This window comes from Phalacrocorax carbo, chromosome 34, assembly GCF_963921805.1.
Source record: "Phalacrocorax carbo chromosome 34, bPhaCar2.1, whole genome shotgun sequence".
Classification (NCBI taxonomy): Eukaryota; Metazoa; Chordata; class Aves; order Suliformes; family Phalacrocoracidae; genus Phalacrocorax; species Phalacrocorax carbo.
This window is the reverse complement of record NC_087546.1, coordinates 255080-274222: the sequence shown is the minus strand read 5'-3', so window position 1 is coordinate 274222 and position 19143 is coordinate 255080. Positions and strand designations below refer to the sequence as shown.

The window sequence follows — 19143 nt, the reverse complement described above, 5'->3', positions numbered from 1 at the left end:
GTCGGACACCGCCCGCTCCCCCCCCCCCACCGCCGCCCGGGGCCTCTCTATCCCCCCCCTCTCGGTGCCCCGCCGCCATTTCCCGTCCCGGCCCCGGTGTCTCCCCCTCCCCCGCCGTTCCGGTACCATCTCGTCGGGGCTGAGGATGCCGAATTGAACCCGCTTGATGGTGCGCAAGGGGCAGGCGCTGTCACCGGAGGGCGGCCCGCCGTGCATGGCGCCGGCCTAGCCGCGGCCCTCACGCCGCTCCCGCTACTTCCAAACAAAAAAAAAACCCCAACAAAAAAAAGACACCTTTTTCAACAGATTTAACAGCCAAACGCCCTCCCCCGCACCGGGGGGAACCAGCCCCACGGCGACACAACCCCCCCTCCCTTCGCCCTCCGGGCGCTCCGCGCTCCCCGGCGCGACTGAGCGGGAGGCGCCGCCCGCGCCCCCTTATATAGCCTCGCCCCCCCGCGCGCGCTCGGCGGCGGGGGAGCGGTCGGAGCGTACCAACTGCCTGAAAGGGAATTTGGGGGTGGGGAGTGTGTGCGCGCGGCGCGGGGCATGCCGGGATGGTGGAGGTTTTACGAGGGTCGGGGGGGAGGAAAAGGGCGGCGTGTCCCGTTATCGTGCTCCGGGGAAGCGGGGAGCGGGGTCGGGGCGGGACGGGGCCGTTGTTCCGTGTAATCCCGGCGGGACGGCCTCCCCCCGCCGCGGTGGGACGGGCTCATGAATAATTCATACGCGGCGCGGCGCTAAGCCCCGCCCCCGACGCCGAGCGCTTCGGGTCCCGCCTCCGAGCGCCGAAGCGTCGCCGGAAATGGGCGGGGATTCCCGAAGCGCTGCCGGAAGTGGCCGGAGATTCCCGAAGCGTCGTCGGAGCTTTCCGGAGATTGCCGAAGCTTCCGGAGATTGCCGAAGCGCCGCCGGACACTACCGGAGATTGCCGAAGCGCCGCTCCGAGCCGCGGCCTGCGCCGCCGCGGCCTCGCCCGATCGTGCCGCCCGCGTTGCCGCCCCCCAACCCGGCAGCCGCAGCTGGGAAAGGCCGCGGCTTGGGCCTACCTCCGGGTCGGTGGAGGGGGAACGAACCCGGCGCGGCTTGGGCGGCCTCAGGGACGGCGGGGAAGGGTATGGGGGTGGCGGGGAGGGGTCGTGGCGGGTGGGAGAGGCTGGGGGAGGTGTAGGGGGAGAAATGGGGGGAGCAGGAGGGTTTGGGGGAGCAGAGGGGTTTATTTTGGGGGAGCAGGAGGGTTTGGAGGAGCAGAGGGGTTTATTTAGCGGGAGTAGGAGGGTTTGGGGGAGCAGAGGGGTTTATTTAGCGGGAGTAGGAGGGTTTGGGGACCAGTTAGCGGCAAGAAAGGGGTATTTAGGGGGAACAGGAGGTTTTGGCGGGGACAGTTGGGGCAGGAAAGAGGTATTTGGGGGGGAACAAGAGGATTTTGGGGCAGGAAGAGGCAAGAAAGGGGTGTTTGGGGGGAGGAGGAGGGTTTGGGGGCAGTTCGGGGAAGGGGAGGGGTATTTAGGGGAGCAGGAGGGGTTTGGGGGTGGGGAGGCGGATTTGGGGGGTCAGAGCGGGGTATTTAAGGGAAACAGGAGATTTTGGGGGTGGGGAGGTTTAGTTTGTGGGGTCAGAGGGGGTATTTAAGGGGCACAGGAGTTTTGGGGGCACAGAGAGGTGTATTCTGGGGGTCAGAAGGTTTGGGGGCACAGAGACGGGTTTTTGGGGCACAGAGATGGGTTTTTGGGGAAACAGGAGCTTTTGGGGCCCAGGGAGGGTTATTTTGGGGAAACAGGAGGGTTTGGGGGTGCGTTTAGGGGGCAGGGAGGGGGTATTTTGGGGGAGCAGGAGGGTTTGGGGTGCAGAGAGGGGGTATTTCACACACACACACCCCCCATCACTAGCAGGGTCTCCCTTGTCACCGTGTCACCAGTGGGGTCCTTGTCACCCCGTCACCCGCGTGGGGCGTCCCGCCGGCGTCACCGCGTCCGCCTGTCATCGGTGGCATCTCCAACCTGTGCGTGTGTGTGTGTGTGTGTGTGTGTGTGTCCCATCCTTGGTGGGATCTTGTCACCGTCACTGGGGGGGGGGGGGGTCGCAAGTGGGGACCCCGCGTCCTGGGGTCCACAGCTAGGGAATTGGGGGGGTACAGCGTGACCTGGGAGGGGTACAACAGCACCCTACAGCTGGGGACACAGGTAGGGGACACAACAGCTCATCACGGAGGTGTGACAAGGGGTCCACACCTGGGACAAGGGCCGGTACGGCAGCGCACAGGCGGTGACGCTACGCAGCGAGGGACACACTCGCCCCTGGGGTGTACAGGCAGACAGCCTGATGTACGGCAACACCGTGTGGCACAGCGTGACCCCGTGACGGTGTGCCGCACAGCCTGACGCACAACCTGCCCCGCAACACAACCCGCGGCAACACCCTGACGCGCAACGGCACAACCCGCAACGCCGCGCGGTACAGCCTGACGCGTAAAACAGCCCACCAGGCGACACGGCCTGACGCACAATATGACCCGCGACACGCGGTGCGCCGTGGCCTGACGCACAGCGCGACCTGCAGCGCTGTGACGCGCAGCCCCACGCGCAAAACAACACCGTGCGGCCCCGCCTGACGCGTGCCACAACCCACCGCGACCCGGGTGCGCAGCTGACGGCGCGGTGATGGCGTGACACAACGTGACGCGACTGACAGCGCAGTCCAACACCGGGAGCTCAGCGCTACAGCTGAGGCCCCAACAGACGCAGGCACACACACATGCACGCGTGTGCACAGGCAGCTTCAGGCTGTAGTACACCCAGCCGCGTACGTTGTGCTGCTGGTTGTGTTCCCTGTGTGTGCGGCTGTACCCTGGTTGTATCCCCATCTGCGTCCCCAGCTGTGTCCCCCGGTTGTGACCCCTGGCTGTGCCCCTGGTTGTACCCCGGTTTGTCAGGTTGCGCCCCCGGTTGCGCCCCCCCAGTTGTTCCCCCGGCTGTGTCACACCGTACCCCTGATTGTGCCCCTGGTTGTACCCCCCAGCTGTGCCCCCCCAATTGCGTCCCACTGCCCCCCCGACTGCGTCTTCTGGTTCTGTCCCGCTGTACCCCCACATTGTGCTCCCCGGTTGTGTCCCCCATTGTGTGCTGCTGTACCCCCGGCTGTGACCCCCAGTCATGTCCCCTGCTTGTGTCCTGCTGTCCCCCACCGACTGTGTCCCCCGACTGTGTCCCTCTGTCACCCCCTGTGTGTGTGCAGCCGTACCCCCACCCTGACCATGTCCCAGTGTATCCCCGGTTGTCCCCTGCGTTGTGCCCCCCCCTGCTCGTGCCTACGGTTGTACCCCTGGTTTTGCCCCCTGCTTGTGCCCCCCCGGTTGTGCCTCTGGTTGTGTCCTCGCTTGTGTCCCCCACTCGTACCCCCTGATTGTGTCCCCCACTTGTGTCCCCGGTGGTGCCTCCGGTTGTGCCCCCCAGTTGTGTCCCTGGTTGTGCCTCCAGTTGTGTCCCCTGCTTGTACCCCCTGGTTGTGTCCCCTGCTTGTAACCTCCAGTTGTACCCCCTGGTTGTGCCCCTGGTTGTGCCTCCGGTTGTGTCCCCCGCTTGTACCCCACAGTTGTACCCCACAGTTTTGCCCCCCATTGTATCCCCCGGTTGTGCCCCCACTTGTAGTTGCCGCTTGTACCCCCGGCTGTACCCCTGGTTGTGTCCCCTGCTTGTCCCCCCTAGTTGTGCCTCTAGTTGTGTCCCACGGTTGTGCCTGTGGTTGTACCCCCCAGTTGTACCCCCGACCTGTACCCCCGGCTGTGCTCCCCGCTTGTCCCCCCCGGTTGTACCCCCCCAGTTGTGCCTCCGGTTGTGTCCCACGGTTGTGCCCACGGTTGTGCCCCCACTTGTAGTTGCTGCTTGTACCCCCCAGCTGTACCCCCTGGCTGTACCCCCGGTTGTGTCCCATGGTTGTGCCCACGGTTGTACCCCCAGTTGTACCCTCCGGCTGTACCCCTGGTCGTGCTCCCCGCTTGTCCCCCCCGGTTGTGCCTCCGGTTGTGTCCCACGGTTGTGCCCCCACTTGTAGTTGCTGCCTGTCCCCCCCAGTTGTACCCCCCGGCTGTGCCCCCCGGCTGTCCCCCCCAGTTGTACCCCCCGGCTGTCCCCCCCGGCTGTCCCCCCCGGCTGTACCCCCCGGCTGTCCCCCCCAGTTGTCCCCCCCGGCTGTCCCCCCCAGTTGCCCCCCCCGTTGTCCCCCCCAGTTGTGCCCCCCAGTTCCCCCCGCCTGCGTCCCCTCGTCCCCGCCGCCCCCCCCCCCGACGGGGACACTCGCCCCCCCCGTGCCCCCCACCCCCCCCGTGTGTGTGTCCCCCCCCCGTGTCCCCCCCCGGGGCGTGGGGCGGGGGGGGGGGGCTCCCTCCCACCCGGGGCCCAACGGCGCCGCCTCCATCTTGTGCCGCCGCCGCCGCCGCCATCGCCGCATCAACCGGCCCCGGGACAGGCCCCGGTAACGACCCCCCCCCCACCCCCCAGCGCCGGGACACGCGGGGGGAACTGGGACCCCACCCCTGGGTCGGGACCCCCCCCCCCTCCCCTTCACACCCGCCCCTGGGGGGCACCGGGACTCCCCCCCCCCCCCCAGCCTGTGTCGGGCCTGTCACAGGATCGGGCCCCCCCTCCACGGTGACCCCCCCACCCCCCACCCCCCGGTCCTTATGGGGCTGACGACCCCCACCCCCATCACCCTGCGACCCCGCCCCCAAAATGCGGCCCCCCCCCCCCCGCAACACCCCCAAAGTGCCCCGGGACCCCCCCCCGATGTGCCCCGCCCCCCGCAACACCCCGCCTTCCCCCCCCGCCCCCCCCAAAATGTCCGGACCCCCCCCCCCTTGGACCCCCCCCAGTCGCCCCCCAAGACCCCCCCCACCTTCGTGCCCCCCAAGTGCTGCTGGGATGGGGGGGGTGGGGGGGGTGTCCTGAACCCGGGGGTCGGGGGGGTTTCGGGGGGGGGTTTGGGGGGGTTTGGGGGGGGGCACAGCGGGGTGCGGTTGTTGCGTGTGCGACTGTTGGCGGGGGGGGTGTGGGGGGGGGGGGCTGCGTGTTTGTGCGGGCGGTTGTGAATCCATGTGCGGTTGTGCGTGTCCGTCCGTGGGTCCGTGTCTGTGTGTCCGTGTGTGTGTCCGTGTGTCCGTCCATGTGTCTCTGCGTGTGTCCGTCTGTGTGTCCGTGTGTGTGTGTGTCCCTGTCTGTTTGTCCCCGTCCATGTGCGTCCCCGTGCCTGTCTGTCCGTGTGCCCCTGTCCCTGTGTCCGTCCGTGTGTCCCCCGTGTCCGTCCGTGTCCCCGTCCGTGTGTCCCCGGCTGTTGGCCTGTGCGCGGTGGGTGCGTTTGCGTGCGCCTGTGCGGCCGCGCGTCCGTGTGTCCGTGTGCGGTTGTGTGTCCGCGTGTTGTTCCGCGCGTCCGTGTGTCCGTGTGCAGTTGTGTGTCCGCGTGTTGTTCCGCGTGTCCGTGTGCCCGCGTGGGGTTGTGTGTCCGTGTGTTGTTCCGTGTGTCCGTGTGTCCGTGTGCGGTTGTGCAGCCGCATGTCCGTGTGTCATTCCATGTGTCCGTGTGCGGTTGTGTGTCCGCGTGTTGTTCCGTGTGTCCGTGTGTCTGTGTGCGGTTGTGTGTCAGCGTGTTGTTCCGCGTGTCTGCGTGGGGTTGTGCGGCCGCGTGTCGGTCCGTGTGTCCGTGTGTCCGTGTGCGGTTGTGCAGCCGCGTGTCCGTGTGTCATTCCATGTGTCCGTGTGCAGTTGTGTGTCCGCGTGTTGTTCCACGTGTCCGTGTGTCCGTGTGGGGTTGTGCGGCCGCGTGTCCATGTGTCTTTCCGTGTGTCCATGTGCGGTTGTGTGTCCGCGTGTCTTTCCGTGTGTCTGTGTGTCCGTGTGCGGTTGTGCGGCCGCGTGTCCGTGTGTCTGTGTGCGGTTGTGTGTCCGCGTGTTGTTCCACGTGTCCGTGTGTCCGTGTGGGGTTGTGAGGCCGCGTGTCATTCCGTGTGTCCGTGTCACACGTCGGCGTGCGGTTGTGCGGCCGCGCGCGGTTGTGTGTCTGCCTGTGGCCGTGCGCGTGTCACATGTCTGCGTGCGGTTGTGCGCCCGCGTGCGGTTGTGCGCGTCGGGCCTCCGTGCGTGGGTGCGACGGGGTGTTCGCGCGCGCGGGGCGGGTGTTGCTGCGGGTGTCGCCCGCGTGCCCGTGCTGCGGGCGGTCGCGGGCACGGTGTACGCACGCAGGCGGCGTGCCGGGGGCGCGCGCGGGTGTTGTGGGCGTCTCTGGGCTGTGCGGCGGCAGGCTGTGCGCGTGCGTGCGGTCGCACGCTAGACACGCGTGTGCGCTCCGGCTGTGCTCCGGCTGTGCTCCGGCTGTGCTCCGTGTGTGCGCCCCGCGTTGCACATTACACCCGGGCACCTGGGCTGTGCGGGTGTGCGGTTGTTCGGGGGGTGGGTGGGTGTGTGGGTGTGTGTGTGTGTCCCCCACCGCCTGTCGCACCCCCTGCTCTGCCTGTACACGCGCGCGGCTGTCGCCTGCGTCACCCCTGCCCGCGGGCCGGAGGGGTGTCCCCGGCTCCCGGCGCGCGCTGGGGTGACGCGGTGACGCCTCCGTCACCCCGCGTCCGCCTGTGCGCGTCACCCACCTGACCCCACCCTCGCACCCCCCCCCCTCCCCCCCCCAGCCTCCTGAGCCGCCGCCTGTTCCTTTAACAACACCCGACGCAAGGGCTTGTGGTAGGAAGGGGGCCTCGTGACATCACTCCCAGCCCAGCCAATGAGCATCCAGGTGAGCGCTGACGTCCGCATTCCCCGCCATCCCATTGGCCCGCGGGGGGTGTGACATGGGGCGGGGTCCCCCTTTTTTTCTGCTCCCTCATTGGCTGCAGGTGAAAGGTCTTTCCCCTGGCAGGACCTGGGGGGAGGGGTGTTGGGGGGGGGGGGGAGGAGGGGTGTTGGTGGGGGGGGTTGTTTCCATGGCAACAGTTGGGTGACATTCCCCCCCCCCCCCCGCCATCACCACGGTGTCCTCCATCACCGGGGATGCCACCGCCTGTTGCCTCTCGGTGACGGTGACGTCCCCGTCATCGCCGGATGGAGGTTGTCAGGCGGCTCTGGTGGTACTTTGGGGGGGGGGGGGGAGGGGTGGAAGAAGTGGGGGAGGGGTTGGGGTCCCCTCCCGGTGACACTTGGGGGTCGTGTCCCCCCCCTCCGGTCACCCCTGGGGTGGGCGGGGAAGGGGGACGGGGGTTGTCTGGGTGTTTCCACACGGGGTTGTTCCGGTTGACGGAGGGTTTCCGGGGTTGGGGGCGGGGGTGGGTGTGCGGATGGGGGAGGGGGGTGTGCGTGGGGAAGGGGGTGTGTGTGGGGGGGGGGGAGGGGGTGTGTGCATGGGGGGGGTGTCCCCTCTGCCTGTAACCCCCCCCCGTCCCTGTAGGCCTCCGGCTGTAGCAACTGCGTCAGGTTGTTCCCCTCCCCCTTGACCCCACCCCCGCTGTCACCGGCTGTACCCAGCATGTCCCCTCCCCCGCCCCATGTCACCTCCTGTCCGGCTGTACCCCCCCGCCCCACTGCCCCCCCCCCCCCCCCGGCACAACCCCTCCCCTCCCCGCGTCAGTCGGCGCCTCCCCGCCCCCACGACTCTACCCCCCCTCCCCCCCCAGCTGCGCCTGCCTGTGTGGGACACGCCCCCCTTCGTGACATCACTCTGATGACATCACACCACACCTGACACACCCCCCGCCCCCCCACACTCCCAGTGACGTCACACCCGCGCACCCTGGGAGAGCTTTACCCAGCTGTACCCGCACAGGCGGCTCCCCCCTCCCCTCCCCCCCCCAGTGACATCACACGATGACATCACACCGTACGTCACGTCCCCTGCCCCCACACGCCGCGACGTTCCCATGACGTCACGTGCCCCACGTCGCGCTGTACCCAGAGATGCACGCCCCCGCCCTTCTGTCACCCGCTGCTGCTTTGTCACCCTCCACTTTGTCACCCGCCACCACTTTGTCACCCTCCACTTTGTCACCCTCCACTTTGTCACCCTCCACTTTGTCACCCGCCACCACTTTGTCACCCTCCACTTTGTCACCCTCCACTTTGTCACCCGCCACCACTTTGTCACCCTCCACTTTGTCACCCTCCACTTTGTCACCCGCCACTTTGTCACCCTCCACTTTGTCACCCGCCACCACTTTGTCACCCTCCATTTCGTCACCCGCCACCACTTTGTCACCCCTCCGACTGTAGCCAGGCTACACCTTCCCACCTCCGCCTGGTGGGCGCCCCGAGCCTGCCTTCCGCCTGTTGCCGCCTGACAACAGTCGTACGCTGCGTGTTCCCCATCCTCCGTCCCGGCTACCACCCGTGTCCGGGTGTTCCTGCCTCCCCACCCCCCCCCCCGCCCCCCCAGGTACCCCCACATCTGGGTGTTGCTGCCTGTCGCCCCGCGGTGCCGTGGGTACCCCGTGTCCGGGTGTACTGACCCCGCCCCCCCCGTCACCCCACACCGCAGGAGGCCCTGCCGGCTGTGACCCCCCACCGAGGACCCCCGGAGCAGCAACACCTAGTCCATGAGGCCTCCGCTCACAGGTAGGGGGGGGACCCCGCGCCGTCGCCCCCATCCCGTCACCGTGCCAACGGGCCCGACCCTGCCCCACGGCCCCGTGGGGTGATGCTGGGGGGCCCAATCCTGCCCCACGGCCCCATGGGGTGATGCTGGGGGTCCCGATCCTGCCCCACGGCCCCGTGGCGTGACGGTGGGGGGCCCAATCCTGCCCCACGGCCCCGTGGGGTGATGCTGCGGGGCCCGATCCTGCCCCACGGCCCCGTGGGGTGACGCTGCGGGGCCCGATCCTGCCCCACGGCGCTGTGGGGCGACGCTGGGGGGCCCGATCCTGCCCCACGGCCCCGTGGGGTGACGCTGCGGGGCCCGATCCTGCCCCACGGCACCGTGGGGTGACACTGGGGGGCCCGATCCTGCCCCACGGCGCCGTGGGGTGACACTGGGGGGCCCGATCCTGCCCCACGGCACCGTGGGATGGGATCCGTGGGGCGGGATCCATGGGGCAGGATCCATGGGGTGGGGTGCCGTGGGGCGGGATCCGTGGGGTGGGATCTGTGGGGCAGGATCTGTGGGGCAGGATCCATGGGGCGCCGTGGAGCGGGATCTGTGGTACCAGGTAGCCATGGTGGGGGGTGCGTCAGTGGATGTGTGGGGCTGGGGGAGGCCAATCTGTGGGGCTGGGGCGGGCATATGTGGGGCCGAGGGAGTGTGATCTATGGGGCTGCGGGACCCCGATTTGTGGGGCTGGGGGGTGGAGAAGGGGGAGGGGGCTGGGGGACCCCTGTGCAGTGGGGCTGGCTGGGCCCTGGGGACCCCCAAGCACCCATGGATGGGCCCCAGGTGCCACCTGCCCCATAGAGGGGTCCCAGGAGTCCAGGTGACCCCAAAATAGGGGCCCCAGGGGTCCGGCTGCCCCATAGAGGTGTGAAAGGGGTCCAGGCCCCCCAAAATAGGGGTCCCAGACATCTGCCAGCCCCATAGAGGGGTCCCAAGGGTCCGGGCCCCCCAACATAGGGGCCCCAGGGGTCCAGCCAGCCCCAAAGAGGGGTGCAAGGGGTCCGGGTGACCCCAAAATAGGGGTCCCAGGGGTCCAGCCAGCCCCATAGAGGTGTGCAAGGGGTCCAGGCCCCCCAAAATAGGGGTCCCAGGCATCTGCCAGCCCCATAGAGGGGTCCCAGGGGTCCAGCTGCCCCATAGAGGGGTCCCAGGGGTCCAGGCCCCCCAAAAGAGGGCGCGTGTGGGTCCAGCCAGCCCTATAGAGGGGTCCCAGGGGTCTGGGTCCCCCAAAAGAGGGCGTGCATGGGTCTGGTGAGCCCCATAGAGGGGTCCCAGGGGTCCAGCCAGCCCTATAGAGGGGTCCCAGGGGTCTGGGTGGCCCCAAAATAGGGGTCCGAGGGGTCCAGGTGACCCATAGAGGGGTCCCAGGGGTCCAGCCAGCCCTATAGAGGGGTCCCAGGAGTCCGGCTGCCCCATAGAGGAGTTCCAGGAGTCCGGCTGCCCCATAGAGGGGTCCCAGGGATCCAGCCAGCCCTATAGAGGGGTCCGAGGGCTCCAGCTGCCCCATAGAGGGGTCCCAGGGGTCCAGCCAGCCCCATAGAGTGGTGCAAGGGGTCCGGCTGCCCCATAGAGGGGTTCCAGGGGTCCAGCCAGCCCTATAGAAGGGTCCCAGGGGTCCAGCCAGCCCTGTAGAGGGGTGCAAGGGGTCCGGCTGCCCCATAGAGGGGTCCCAGGGGTCCAGCAGCCCTATAGAGGGGTCCGGCTGCCCCATAGAGAGGTCCCAGGGGTCCAGCCAGCCCTATAGAAGGGTCCCAGGGGTCCAGCCAGCCCTGTAGAGGGGTGCAAGGTGTCCGGCTGCCCCATAGAGGGGTGCAAGGGGTCCGGCTGCCCCATAGAGGGGTTCCAGGGGTCCAGCCAGCCCTATAGAAGGGTCCCAGGGGTCCAGCCAGCCCTGTAGAGGGGTGCAAGGGGTCCAGCTGCCCCATAGAGGGGTCCTAGGGGTCCAGCAGCCCTATAGAGGGGTCCGGCTGCCCCATAGAGAGGTCCCAGGGGTCCAGCCAGCCCCATAGAGGGGTGCAAGGTGTCCGGCTGCCCCATAGAGGGGTTCCAGGGGTCCAGCCGGCCCTATAGAAGGGTCCCAGGGGTCCAGCCAGCCCTGTAGAGGGGTGCAAGGTGTCCGGCTGCCCCATAGAGGGGTCCCAGGGGTCCAGACAGCCCTATAGAGGGGTCCCAGGGTTCCAGCCAGCCCTATAGAAGGGTCCCAGTGGTCCAGCCAGCCCTGTAGAGGGGTGCAAGGGGTCCAGCTGCCCCATAGAGGGGTCCTAGGGGTCCAGCAGCCCTATAGAGGGGTCCGGCTGCCCCATAGAGAGGTCCCAGGGGTCCAGCCAGCCCCATAGAGGGGTGCAAGGGGTCCGGCTGCCCCATAGAGGGGTTCCAGGGGTCCAGCCGGCCCTATAGAAGGGTCCCAGGGGTCCAGCCAGCCCTGTAGAGGGGTGCAAGGTGTCCGGCTGCCCCATAGAGGGGTCCCAGGGGTCCAGACAGCCCTATAGAGGGGTCCCAGGGTTCCAGCCAGCCCTATAGAGGGGTCCCAGGGGTCCGGCTGCCCCATAGAGGGGTCCCAGAGGTGCGAGCCCCCCCAAAAAGAGGGCGCGCGCGTGCGGGCCCGCCCCGCCGCCCCTCCCTTTCCCCTCGCCCCCACCCACCCCACCTCCCCCCCACTCCCCCCAACCCCCCCACCCCGCCCCACCCCCCCCCCATCTCCCCACAGGTGGTCGCCGCGGGGATGGCTCCGGTCGTGGAGGTGTCGGACGCCGGGCACTGCCGGTCGCTGCTGGTGGAGCTGAACGAGCAACGGCTGCGGGGTCAGTTCTGCGACGTCACCATCATCGCCGAGGACACCAAATTCCGCGCCCATAAAAACGTCTTGGCCGCTTCCAGCCCCTTCTTCAAGCGGGCGTTGGCCGAGGAACCCACCTGCCCGAGCCCCGCCAGGGTCCTGGAGCTCCCCGGCGTCCAGGCCGGCGTCTTCTCCGACGTCCTCAACTTCATCTACAACTCCCGCCTGGCCGTGCCCTCGCCGGCGGCCGCCCGGGAACTGGGCGCCGTCGGCCGCCGCTTGGGCATCTCTTGCCTCCAAGGCTTGGAAATGGGCACCCCGAAGGAAACGAAAGGCGCCTGGTCCCCGCCGGGAGACCCCCGCCCGCCCGCCGCCCCCGTCGACCTCACCCTCACCCGCCCCACGGCGGCGGCGGGGGCGGAAGCGTCGGCGTCGCGCTGCGGGTCGTGCGGGCGAGCCTTCGGGGCGGCGGCGGCGGCCTCGGGCCTCCACGCCAAGCTGCACCGCGGGCGCCGGGCCTCCGCCTGCCGCCGCTGCGGGAGGGCCTTCGTCCACGCCAAGCGCTTGCAGAGCCACGAGGCCGCCTGCAAGGACGGCCCCGAGGCCGCCGACAACCCCGAGAGCAACGCCGCGCCGGCGCCCAAGCAAGGCAAGAAGGCCTTGCTGTTGCGTCACCGGGCGCTGGAGTTGATCCCGGAGCAGGAACCGGTGGTGAAGGTGGTGGACGGGCACGTGGTTTACCTCTGCGGCGTCTGCCAACGCTCCTACATGACCCTCTCCAGCCTCAAGCGTCACGCCAACGTCCACTCGTGGCGCCGCAAGTACCCCTGCCGCTACTGCGACAAGGTCTTCGCCCTGGCCGAGTACCGCACCAAGCACGAGGTCTGGCACACCGGCGAGCGCCGGTACCAGTGCATCTTCTGCTGGGAGACCTTCGTCACCTACTACAACCTCAAGACCCACCAGAAGGCCTTCCACGGCATCAACCCGGGCCTCATCTCCTCCGAGAAGACGCCCAACGGCGGCTACAAGCCCAAACTCAACGCCCTCAAGCTCTACCGCCTGTTGCCCATGCGGGCGCACAAGCGACCCTACAAGACCTACAGCCAAGGCTTGGTGACCGACGGACTCCTCCTGCCCACGGGCAACCCCGCAGAGCCGGCGGCCGGCGGCGCCTTCCCGGCGCCCCGTCCCGAGCCGGCGTCCGTCATCGCCTACGGGCGCCCGTCGGCGTCGGTCATCGTCCACAGCGGGGCGGCGGCGGCGGCGGCGGCCTCCGTCATCGCCTACAACGGGAGGGCGGGGGAGGCGGCGGTCCCGGCGCCGGCGGTCCCGGCGCCGGCGGTCCCGGCTCCGGCGGTCCCGGCGGCGCGGCCGATGAAGAAGCAGGTGTTGCGGGATTACATCGAGGCGCAGCGAGCGGCCGGGGAAGCGCCGGTGGGCGACAGCGGGACGGCGCCCGCCACCCAACCGTCACCCGGCGCCGGCGGTCGCACCATGACCTACGTGGCCAAACCGGCCTACGTGGGGGCGGCGGGAGAGAACCGGGCGGCGCCGCTGTGCCAAATCACCGTCCGCATCGGCGAGGAGGCCATCGTCAAGCGGCGCATCTCCGAGACGGACCTCCGCTTGGAGACAGCCGGCGCCGGTACCGCCGCCTCCCCGAGCGCCCACCGTCGCGCCGCCGCTGCCGCTGCCGCCGCCTGTTCGCGCCGGAGCGGTGACGACGACAGCGACGCCGAGGACCGCCTCTGGCGCCCGTATTACACCTACAAACCCAAACGGAAGGCGACCGGCGGCGGCGCGACCGGCGGCGGCGGCACAACCGGCGGCGGCACAACCGGCGGTACAACCGGCGGCGTCAAGGCGAAGAAATCCCGTTGGCGCCGCAAGCTGCGCTCGTCGCGGTGGTCGCCGGGTGACGGCGACGGGGGCGACGGTGACGCGCCGCCGGGGGAGGGTCACCGGCGCCGGGATTGGCAACACCCGTGCCGGGTGTGCGGGAAAACGTTCACGGCTCTGAGGAAACTACGGAAACACCAACGGGGACACGAGGCCGGGGCCGGCGGGGGAACGGGGGTAGCTACAACCGGCCCGGCCACCCCCCGCGTGGGACGGCGGCCGTCGGTGCGCTTCGCCTGTAGCCGCTGCGCCAAGGTGTGCAAGACGGCGGCGGCGCTCAGCCGTCACGCCAAGCGGCATCAGGCGGCGTCGCCGACTGTCATCGCCTACACCCCGCCGGCGGTGAAGGAGGAAGGGGGAGGGGAAAAAGGGGGTGTCCCCCTTCCCCCGCCGCCGCCCCCGCCGCCGGGTGACAACAGCGCCGCCCCCCCCCCCGCCGCCGCCTGTTGCCGGCGCCGGGGGTGACGCGGCGCCGGGTGACGACGGGGCGTCACCGGGTCCCAGCGGGGGTTACCCGGTTCAGGAACAACCTTTGGCTCTACTGAGGCGGGGGGGGGACCCCGAAACCGGGGGAGGGGGAGGAGGGGGAGGGGGGCAAAGGGGGGCCCCCCCGCGACCCCCCCCCCGCGACCCCCGCGTTCCCCCTCCCCTACGGCCCCCGGCTGGTGGCCGCGTACCCCTACCCCTTCCCCCTCCCCCTGGCCCTCAACGTGGTGCTCCCCGAAAACGAGGGGTTTCGGGGGGGGGGAGCGGGGGGCGTCGTGTCCCCCCCCCCCCCCTCCGCACCCCCCACTTTTGGCTTCCCCGGAGGGGGAGGGGAGCGACCCCGGAAAGCCGGGGGGGGGACTTGAAAGGGGGAGGGGGGGGTGGGGGTGGGGTCCTGCCCCATAGAGGGGGACGGGGGCCCCCGTAGCATGTGGGGGGGGCGCCCCTATAGGAGGTTTTGGGGGGGCCCCATAGGAAATGGGGGGCCCCTGCCCCATAGGAGGTGTGGGGGGGGCCCCTATAGGAGGTTTTGGGGGGGCTCCTGCCCCATTGCCCCATAGGAGGTGTGTGGGGGGCCCCTATAGGAGGTTTGGGGGGGGCAAAGCATGTGGGGGGGCCCCTATAGGAGGTTTTGGGGGGCCCCATAGGAGATAATAGGCCCCGCCCCATAGGAGGTGGGGGGGCCCCATAGGAAATGGGGGGCCCCTGCCCCATAGGAGGCGTGGGGGGGGCAGAGCATGTGGGGGGGCCCCTATAGGAAATGGGGGGCCCCTGCCCCATAGGAGGCGTGGGGGGGGCAGAGCATGTGGGGAAGCCCCATAGGAAATGGGGGGGGCCCTGCCCCATAGGAGGTGTGGGGGGGAAGAGCATGGTGGGGGGGGGCCCTGTAGGAGGTTTGGGGGGGTCCCATAGGAGATGGGAGGCCCCTGCCCTATAGAGGAAAGTGGGGGGGCCCTGGGAGGTGGTGGGGGGCCATATAGGAAATGGAGGGGGCCCCCCAAGCGACTAGGGGGGCTCCAGCCCCATAGGGGAAGTGGGGGGGGGGCCCTGCCCCATAGAAGAATTTGGGGGGGGGGCTTCTGCCCCATAGGAGATGGAGGGGGCCCCATGGGCGAGGTTGGGGATCCCCCTCCCCCCATAGGGGACACTGGGGGGGGATGTGGAGGGGGGAGGGGGGTACCCCCCCCATTGGGACTTAGGGGGGGCTCTGGGGCCCCCCCCAAAACGCCATGGGGTGGGGCTGGGGGTGCCAGGGATCAGGGACCAGTATAGGACTTGGGGGCACTGGGTATACTGGGGGGGGGGGGATTGGGGGGGGGGGTCTGGGGCTCCCCCAGTATAGGCGACCCCCCCAGTACAGAGGGACCCCCCCCCAATATAGGGGACCCCCAATATACTGGGACGCCCCCAGTTTGGGGACCCCCCCCAGCATAGGGGACCCCCAGTGTAATGGGTCCCCCCCACTTTAGTGGGACCCCCCTGGAACCCCCCCAAATAACGGGGACCCCCCCCAGTAGAGGGCCCCCCCCCCAATATCCAGGGGGGCCCCCCCCCCATTTCTCCCCCCCACAGGTTTTTGCACCCCCAAACGCCCCCTCCCCCCACCCTAATGGGGCCCCCCCCAATAAATCAGGGCCCCTCCCCCAAGAAACTGGGGGACCCCCCCACTATCCCGGGGCCCCCCAACCCCCCCCCCACGGCCCCCCCCCCCCTTGGCACCTTACGGCATCGCAGTGACATTCCAGCGTGTCCCCCCCCGTGCAAGGGGCGTGCAAGGCCCCGCCCCCTTCCTCTGGGGCGGGGTGGGGGGGGTCCTCGTGCAAGGGGGAGGGGTCCTCGTGCGAAGGGGGGGTTCCTCGTGCGAGGGGAGGGGTCCTCGCGCGAGGCGGTGAGCGTGCAAAGGGGTGTCCTCGTGCAAAGGCCCGCCCTCGTGCGACGGCGCGAAAGACAATCCTCGTGCAACGCACGACAGCGCAGGGCGGGTCCTCGTGCGCCGCACGGCCCCGCCCTGCCCCGCCCCCCCACCCCCCACCCCCCCCCCCGCACGCCCCATCCCCGTGCGAGCCCGGCCCTCGTGCCTCGCACAAGCGTGCGCCGCCGGCACCGCCCTCCACGTGCCACGCCCCGTGCCACGCCCCGTCCCCTCCCCCCCGCCCCGCGCAAGGCCCCGCCCCCGCCCCGTGCAAGGCCCGCCTTTATGCAATGCACCCGCCCCCGTGCAAGGCCCAGCCTCGTGCAACGCACGCCCGCGCCAGGCCCACGCCCCCCCCCCCCCCCCACGCCCTCGTGCAAGGCCGCCCCTCCCCCCCCACGCTACGCCCAGCCGTGCGAGGCCGCTGCCCCTCCCCCGCCCCCGCCGCGCGTGCGCGGGACGGCCTCGTGCGAGGCCCCTCCCCCCCTCCTCGTGCGAGGGCCGCCCTGGCACGAGGCTCAGCTTTGCGTGGGGGTGGGCCTCGTGCACAGCCCGGCCTCGTGCAAGGCTCGTCCTCATGCAAGGCTCGCCCTCGTGCAAGGCTCGCCCTCGTGCAAGGCCTGGCCTCGTGCAAGGCTCGTCCTCGTGCAAGGCTCGGCCTCGTGCAAGGCCCGGCCTCGTGCAAGGCTCGTCCTCGTGCAAGGCTCGCCCTCGTGCAAGGCCTGGCCTCGTGCAAGGCTCGCCCTCGTGCAAGGCTCGTCCTCGCGCAAGCCCAATCCTCGTGCAAGCCCCGCCCCCGTGCGAGGCTCCGCCCACCCCGGCCGCGGCCCCCTCCCCCCACCCCCCGTTTGCACTTTCGTGGCCGCGTTTGCTACTGACTGTCCCCTCCCCCACCCGCCCCTCCCCCCGCGCCCCCGCGTCGCCCCGCCCCTCCCCCCCCGCGCCCCCCGCCCCTCCCCCCCCCCCGCCCCCGCCCCGCCCCGCCCGCACTTTAGGGGGGTGGACCCGCCCGGAGAACACAAAAACCACAAAAAAGAAGAAAAAAACACACAAAAAAAGGCAAAATTGAGCAAAAAAGGGGAAAGTGGAAAAAAAATACGGATATAAAATTAAAGGGGGAGGGGAGGGGGGGGGAGGGGACCCGGGGGGCACCGGGGGGGGCACCGGGGGGGGCGGGGCGTGAGGGACGGCCCCCTGGGTGGGGGGTCACCAATGGGTGGCTTCGATGGGGGGCGGCGCCAACGGGGCGGCACCAATGGGCGGCCTCAGCGGGGGGCGGCCCCATGGGGGGGGGGTGGGGGTGGGGTGGGGGTGTCACCAATGGGGCGGCCTCAATGGGGTGACCTCAGTGGAGGACGCACCCAATGGGGCGGCTTCAATGGCGGGTGTCCCCAAGGGAGGCAACCAATGGGGTGGCCCCAATGATGTGACATCAGTGGAGGATGCACCCAATGGGGTGGCTTCAATGGGGATGTCACCAATGGGGTGGCTTCAATGGCGGGTGTCCCCCAAGGGAGGCACCCAATGGGGTGGCCCCAATGAGGTGACCTCAACGGGCTGCACCCAATAGGATGGCCTCAATGGGGGGCGTCACCAGTGGGGTGGCCCTAATCAGGTGACCTCAATGGAGGACGCACCCAATGGGGGAGTCCCCAATGACATGACATCAGCGGAGGACACACCCAATGGGGTGGCTTCAATGGGGGACGCACCCAATGGGGTGGCCCCAATGGGGTGACCTCAGCGGAGGATGTACCCAATGGGGTGGCCCCAATGGTGTGACCTCAATGGAGGACGCACCCAATGGGGTGGCCCCAATGGTGTGACCTCAGCGGAGGATGTACCCAATGGGGTGTCCCCAATGGTGTGACATCAGCGGAGGATGTATCCAATGGGGTGGCCCCAATGGTGTGACCTCAATGGAGGACGCACCCAATGGGGTGGCCCCAATGGTGTGACCTCAATGGAGGATGTACCCAATGGGGTGGCCCCAATGACGTGACCTCAGCGGAGGACGCACCCAATGGGGTGGCTTCAACGGGGGACGCACCCAATGGGGTAGCCCCGGCGGGGGCGGGGTCCCTCAGGGCGGCCCCCTGTGGGCGGGGCCCCGGCGAGGAGGGGTCCCGGGGGCGGGGCCCCGGCGGGGGTGGGGGGTCCCGGGGGGGGTCCCGGGGGTCCCCGCGGCGGCGCCAAATGTCCACTATTTATCTGCATCAGTGAGTGTTAGAGACGCCAATAAACACCGTAGCGCTGAGCCCGCCTGCAGGGGGCGGGGGGGGGGGGCACGGGGGGGTGGGGGGGCACGGGGGGGCGGGGGGATATGGGGGGGTGGGGTATGAGGGCAATGGGGGGGGATGGGGGATATGGGGGGGACACGGGGTGGGGGGATATGGGGGCATGGGGGCACGGGGGGGGCATGGGGGGGCATGGGGGGATATGGGGGGATGGGGGCACGGGGGTGATGGGGGGACATGGGGGGGGACAAGGGGTGGGGGGATATGGGGGGATGGGGTATGAGGGCAATGGGGGGGGATGGGGGATATGGGGGGGGACACGGGGTGGGGGGATATGGGGGGATGGGGGCACGGGGGGGCATGGGGGGATATGGGGGGACACGGGGTGGGGGGGATATGGGGGGGGATGGGGGCACGGGGGGGGACATGGGGGGTGGGGGGGCATGGGGGGATATGGGGGGTGGGGGGCACAGGGTGATGGGGGACATGGGGGCGGTGGGGGGGCGTGGGGGGTGGGGTGGCACAGGGGGGATGGGGGACACGGGGGGCACAGGGGGGTGGGGGCAATGGGGGGGACACGGGGTGGGGAGATATGGGGGGGATGGGGGCATGGGGGGGGTGGGGGGACCTGGGGGGATATGGGGGGCACGGGGGGGTGGGGGGGACACGGGGGGATATGGGGGGCACGGGGGGACATGGGGGGATATGGGGGGATGGTGGCAATGGGGGGGCACAGGAGGGTGGGGGGACACGGGGGGCATATGGGGGGTTGGGGGGCACGGGGACATGGGGGGACACGGGGGGGATGTGGGGACACGGGGGACACAGAATTGGGGGGACGGGGGGGGATGGGGGCAATGGTGGGGTACAGGGGGATGGGGGGACATGGGGGGGCCGGGGGGGAATATGGGGGTTGGGGGGCACAGGGACACGGGGGGGATATGGGGCGACGCGGGGGGGACGGGGAGGGGGACATGGGGGGAGGTGGGAGACATGAGGGGACTTGGGGGGCTGGGGGGGGGATTTGGGGGGGGGGACATGGGAGATGGGGGCACGGGGGGGGTGTGGGGGGACATTGGGAACTGGGGGACACGGGGGGGTCCCCCAAAAACCACCCCCCCACACGGAGCAGCAACAACCACAATTTATTGTACACGGGGGGGGGGGGGGAGGGGCACGCCCGGACACCTGGGGCCCCCTTCGAAAGAGGGGGGGGC

The 19143-nt window shown here is 69.9% G+C and overlaps 2 protein-coding genes and 1 long non-coding RNA gene across 11 annotated transcripts in view; 2 read left to right on the top strand and 1 right to left on the bottom strand.

The window, feature by feature from the left end:
- Nucleotides 1–894, bottom strand: part of POLR2A (RNA polymerase II subunit A) — a 44479-nt gene extending 43585 nt beyond the window's left edge. The window contains exon 1 of the mRNA XM_064437603.1: nt 127–894. Within this exon, the coding sequence (XP_064293673.1) occupies nt 127–216 (90 nt within the window). The 5' untranslated portion in view covers nt 217–894. The remainder of the gene's footprint in view (nt 1–126) is intronic.
- A 30-nt stretch (nt 895–924) lies between these two features.
- ZBTB4 (zinc finger and BTB domain containing 4) lies at nt 925–16788 on the top strand. Of its 8 annotated transcripts, none has more exons than XM_064437666.1 (4): nt 925–1055; nt 6671–6774; nt 8506–8582; nt 11321–16788. In XM_064437666.1, the coding sequence occupies exon 4, from the start codon at nt 11336–11338 to the stop codon at nt 13754–13756; it is 2421 nt and encodes an 806-aa protein (XP_064293736.1). In that variant the 5' UTR covers nt 925–1055; nt 6671–6774; nt 8506–8582; nt 11321–11335; the 3' UTR covers nt 13757–16788. The 8 variants fall into 8 exon arrangements, with proteins under 8 accessions (XP_064293736.1, XP_064293740.1, XP_064293735.1 ...); XM_064437665.1 differs by having other exon boundaries at nt 1009–1115; XM_064437664.1 differs by lacking the exon at nt 925–1055 and adding an exon at nt 4374–4470.
- A 32-nt stretch (nt 16789–16820) lies between these two features.
- Nucleotides 16821–17946, top strand: LOC135310403 (uncharacterized). Of its 2 annotated transcripts, none has more exons than XR_010370454.1 (2): nt 16821–17145; nt 17305–17946. It is a non-coding gene; the product is annotated as an uncharacterized LOC135310403 (long non-coding RNA). The 2 variants fall into 2 exon arrangements; XR_010370453.1 differs by having other exon boundaries at nt 16821–17218.
- Nucleotides 17947–19143: the final 1197 nt, after the last annotated feature.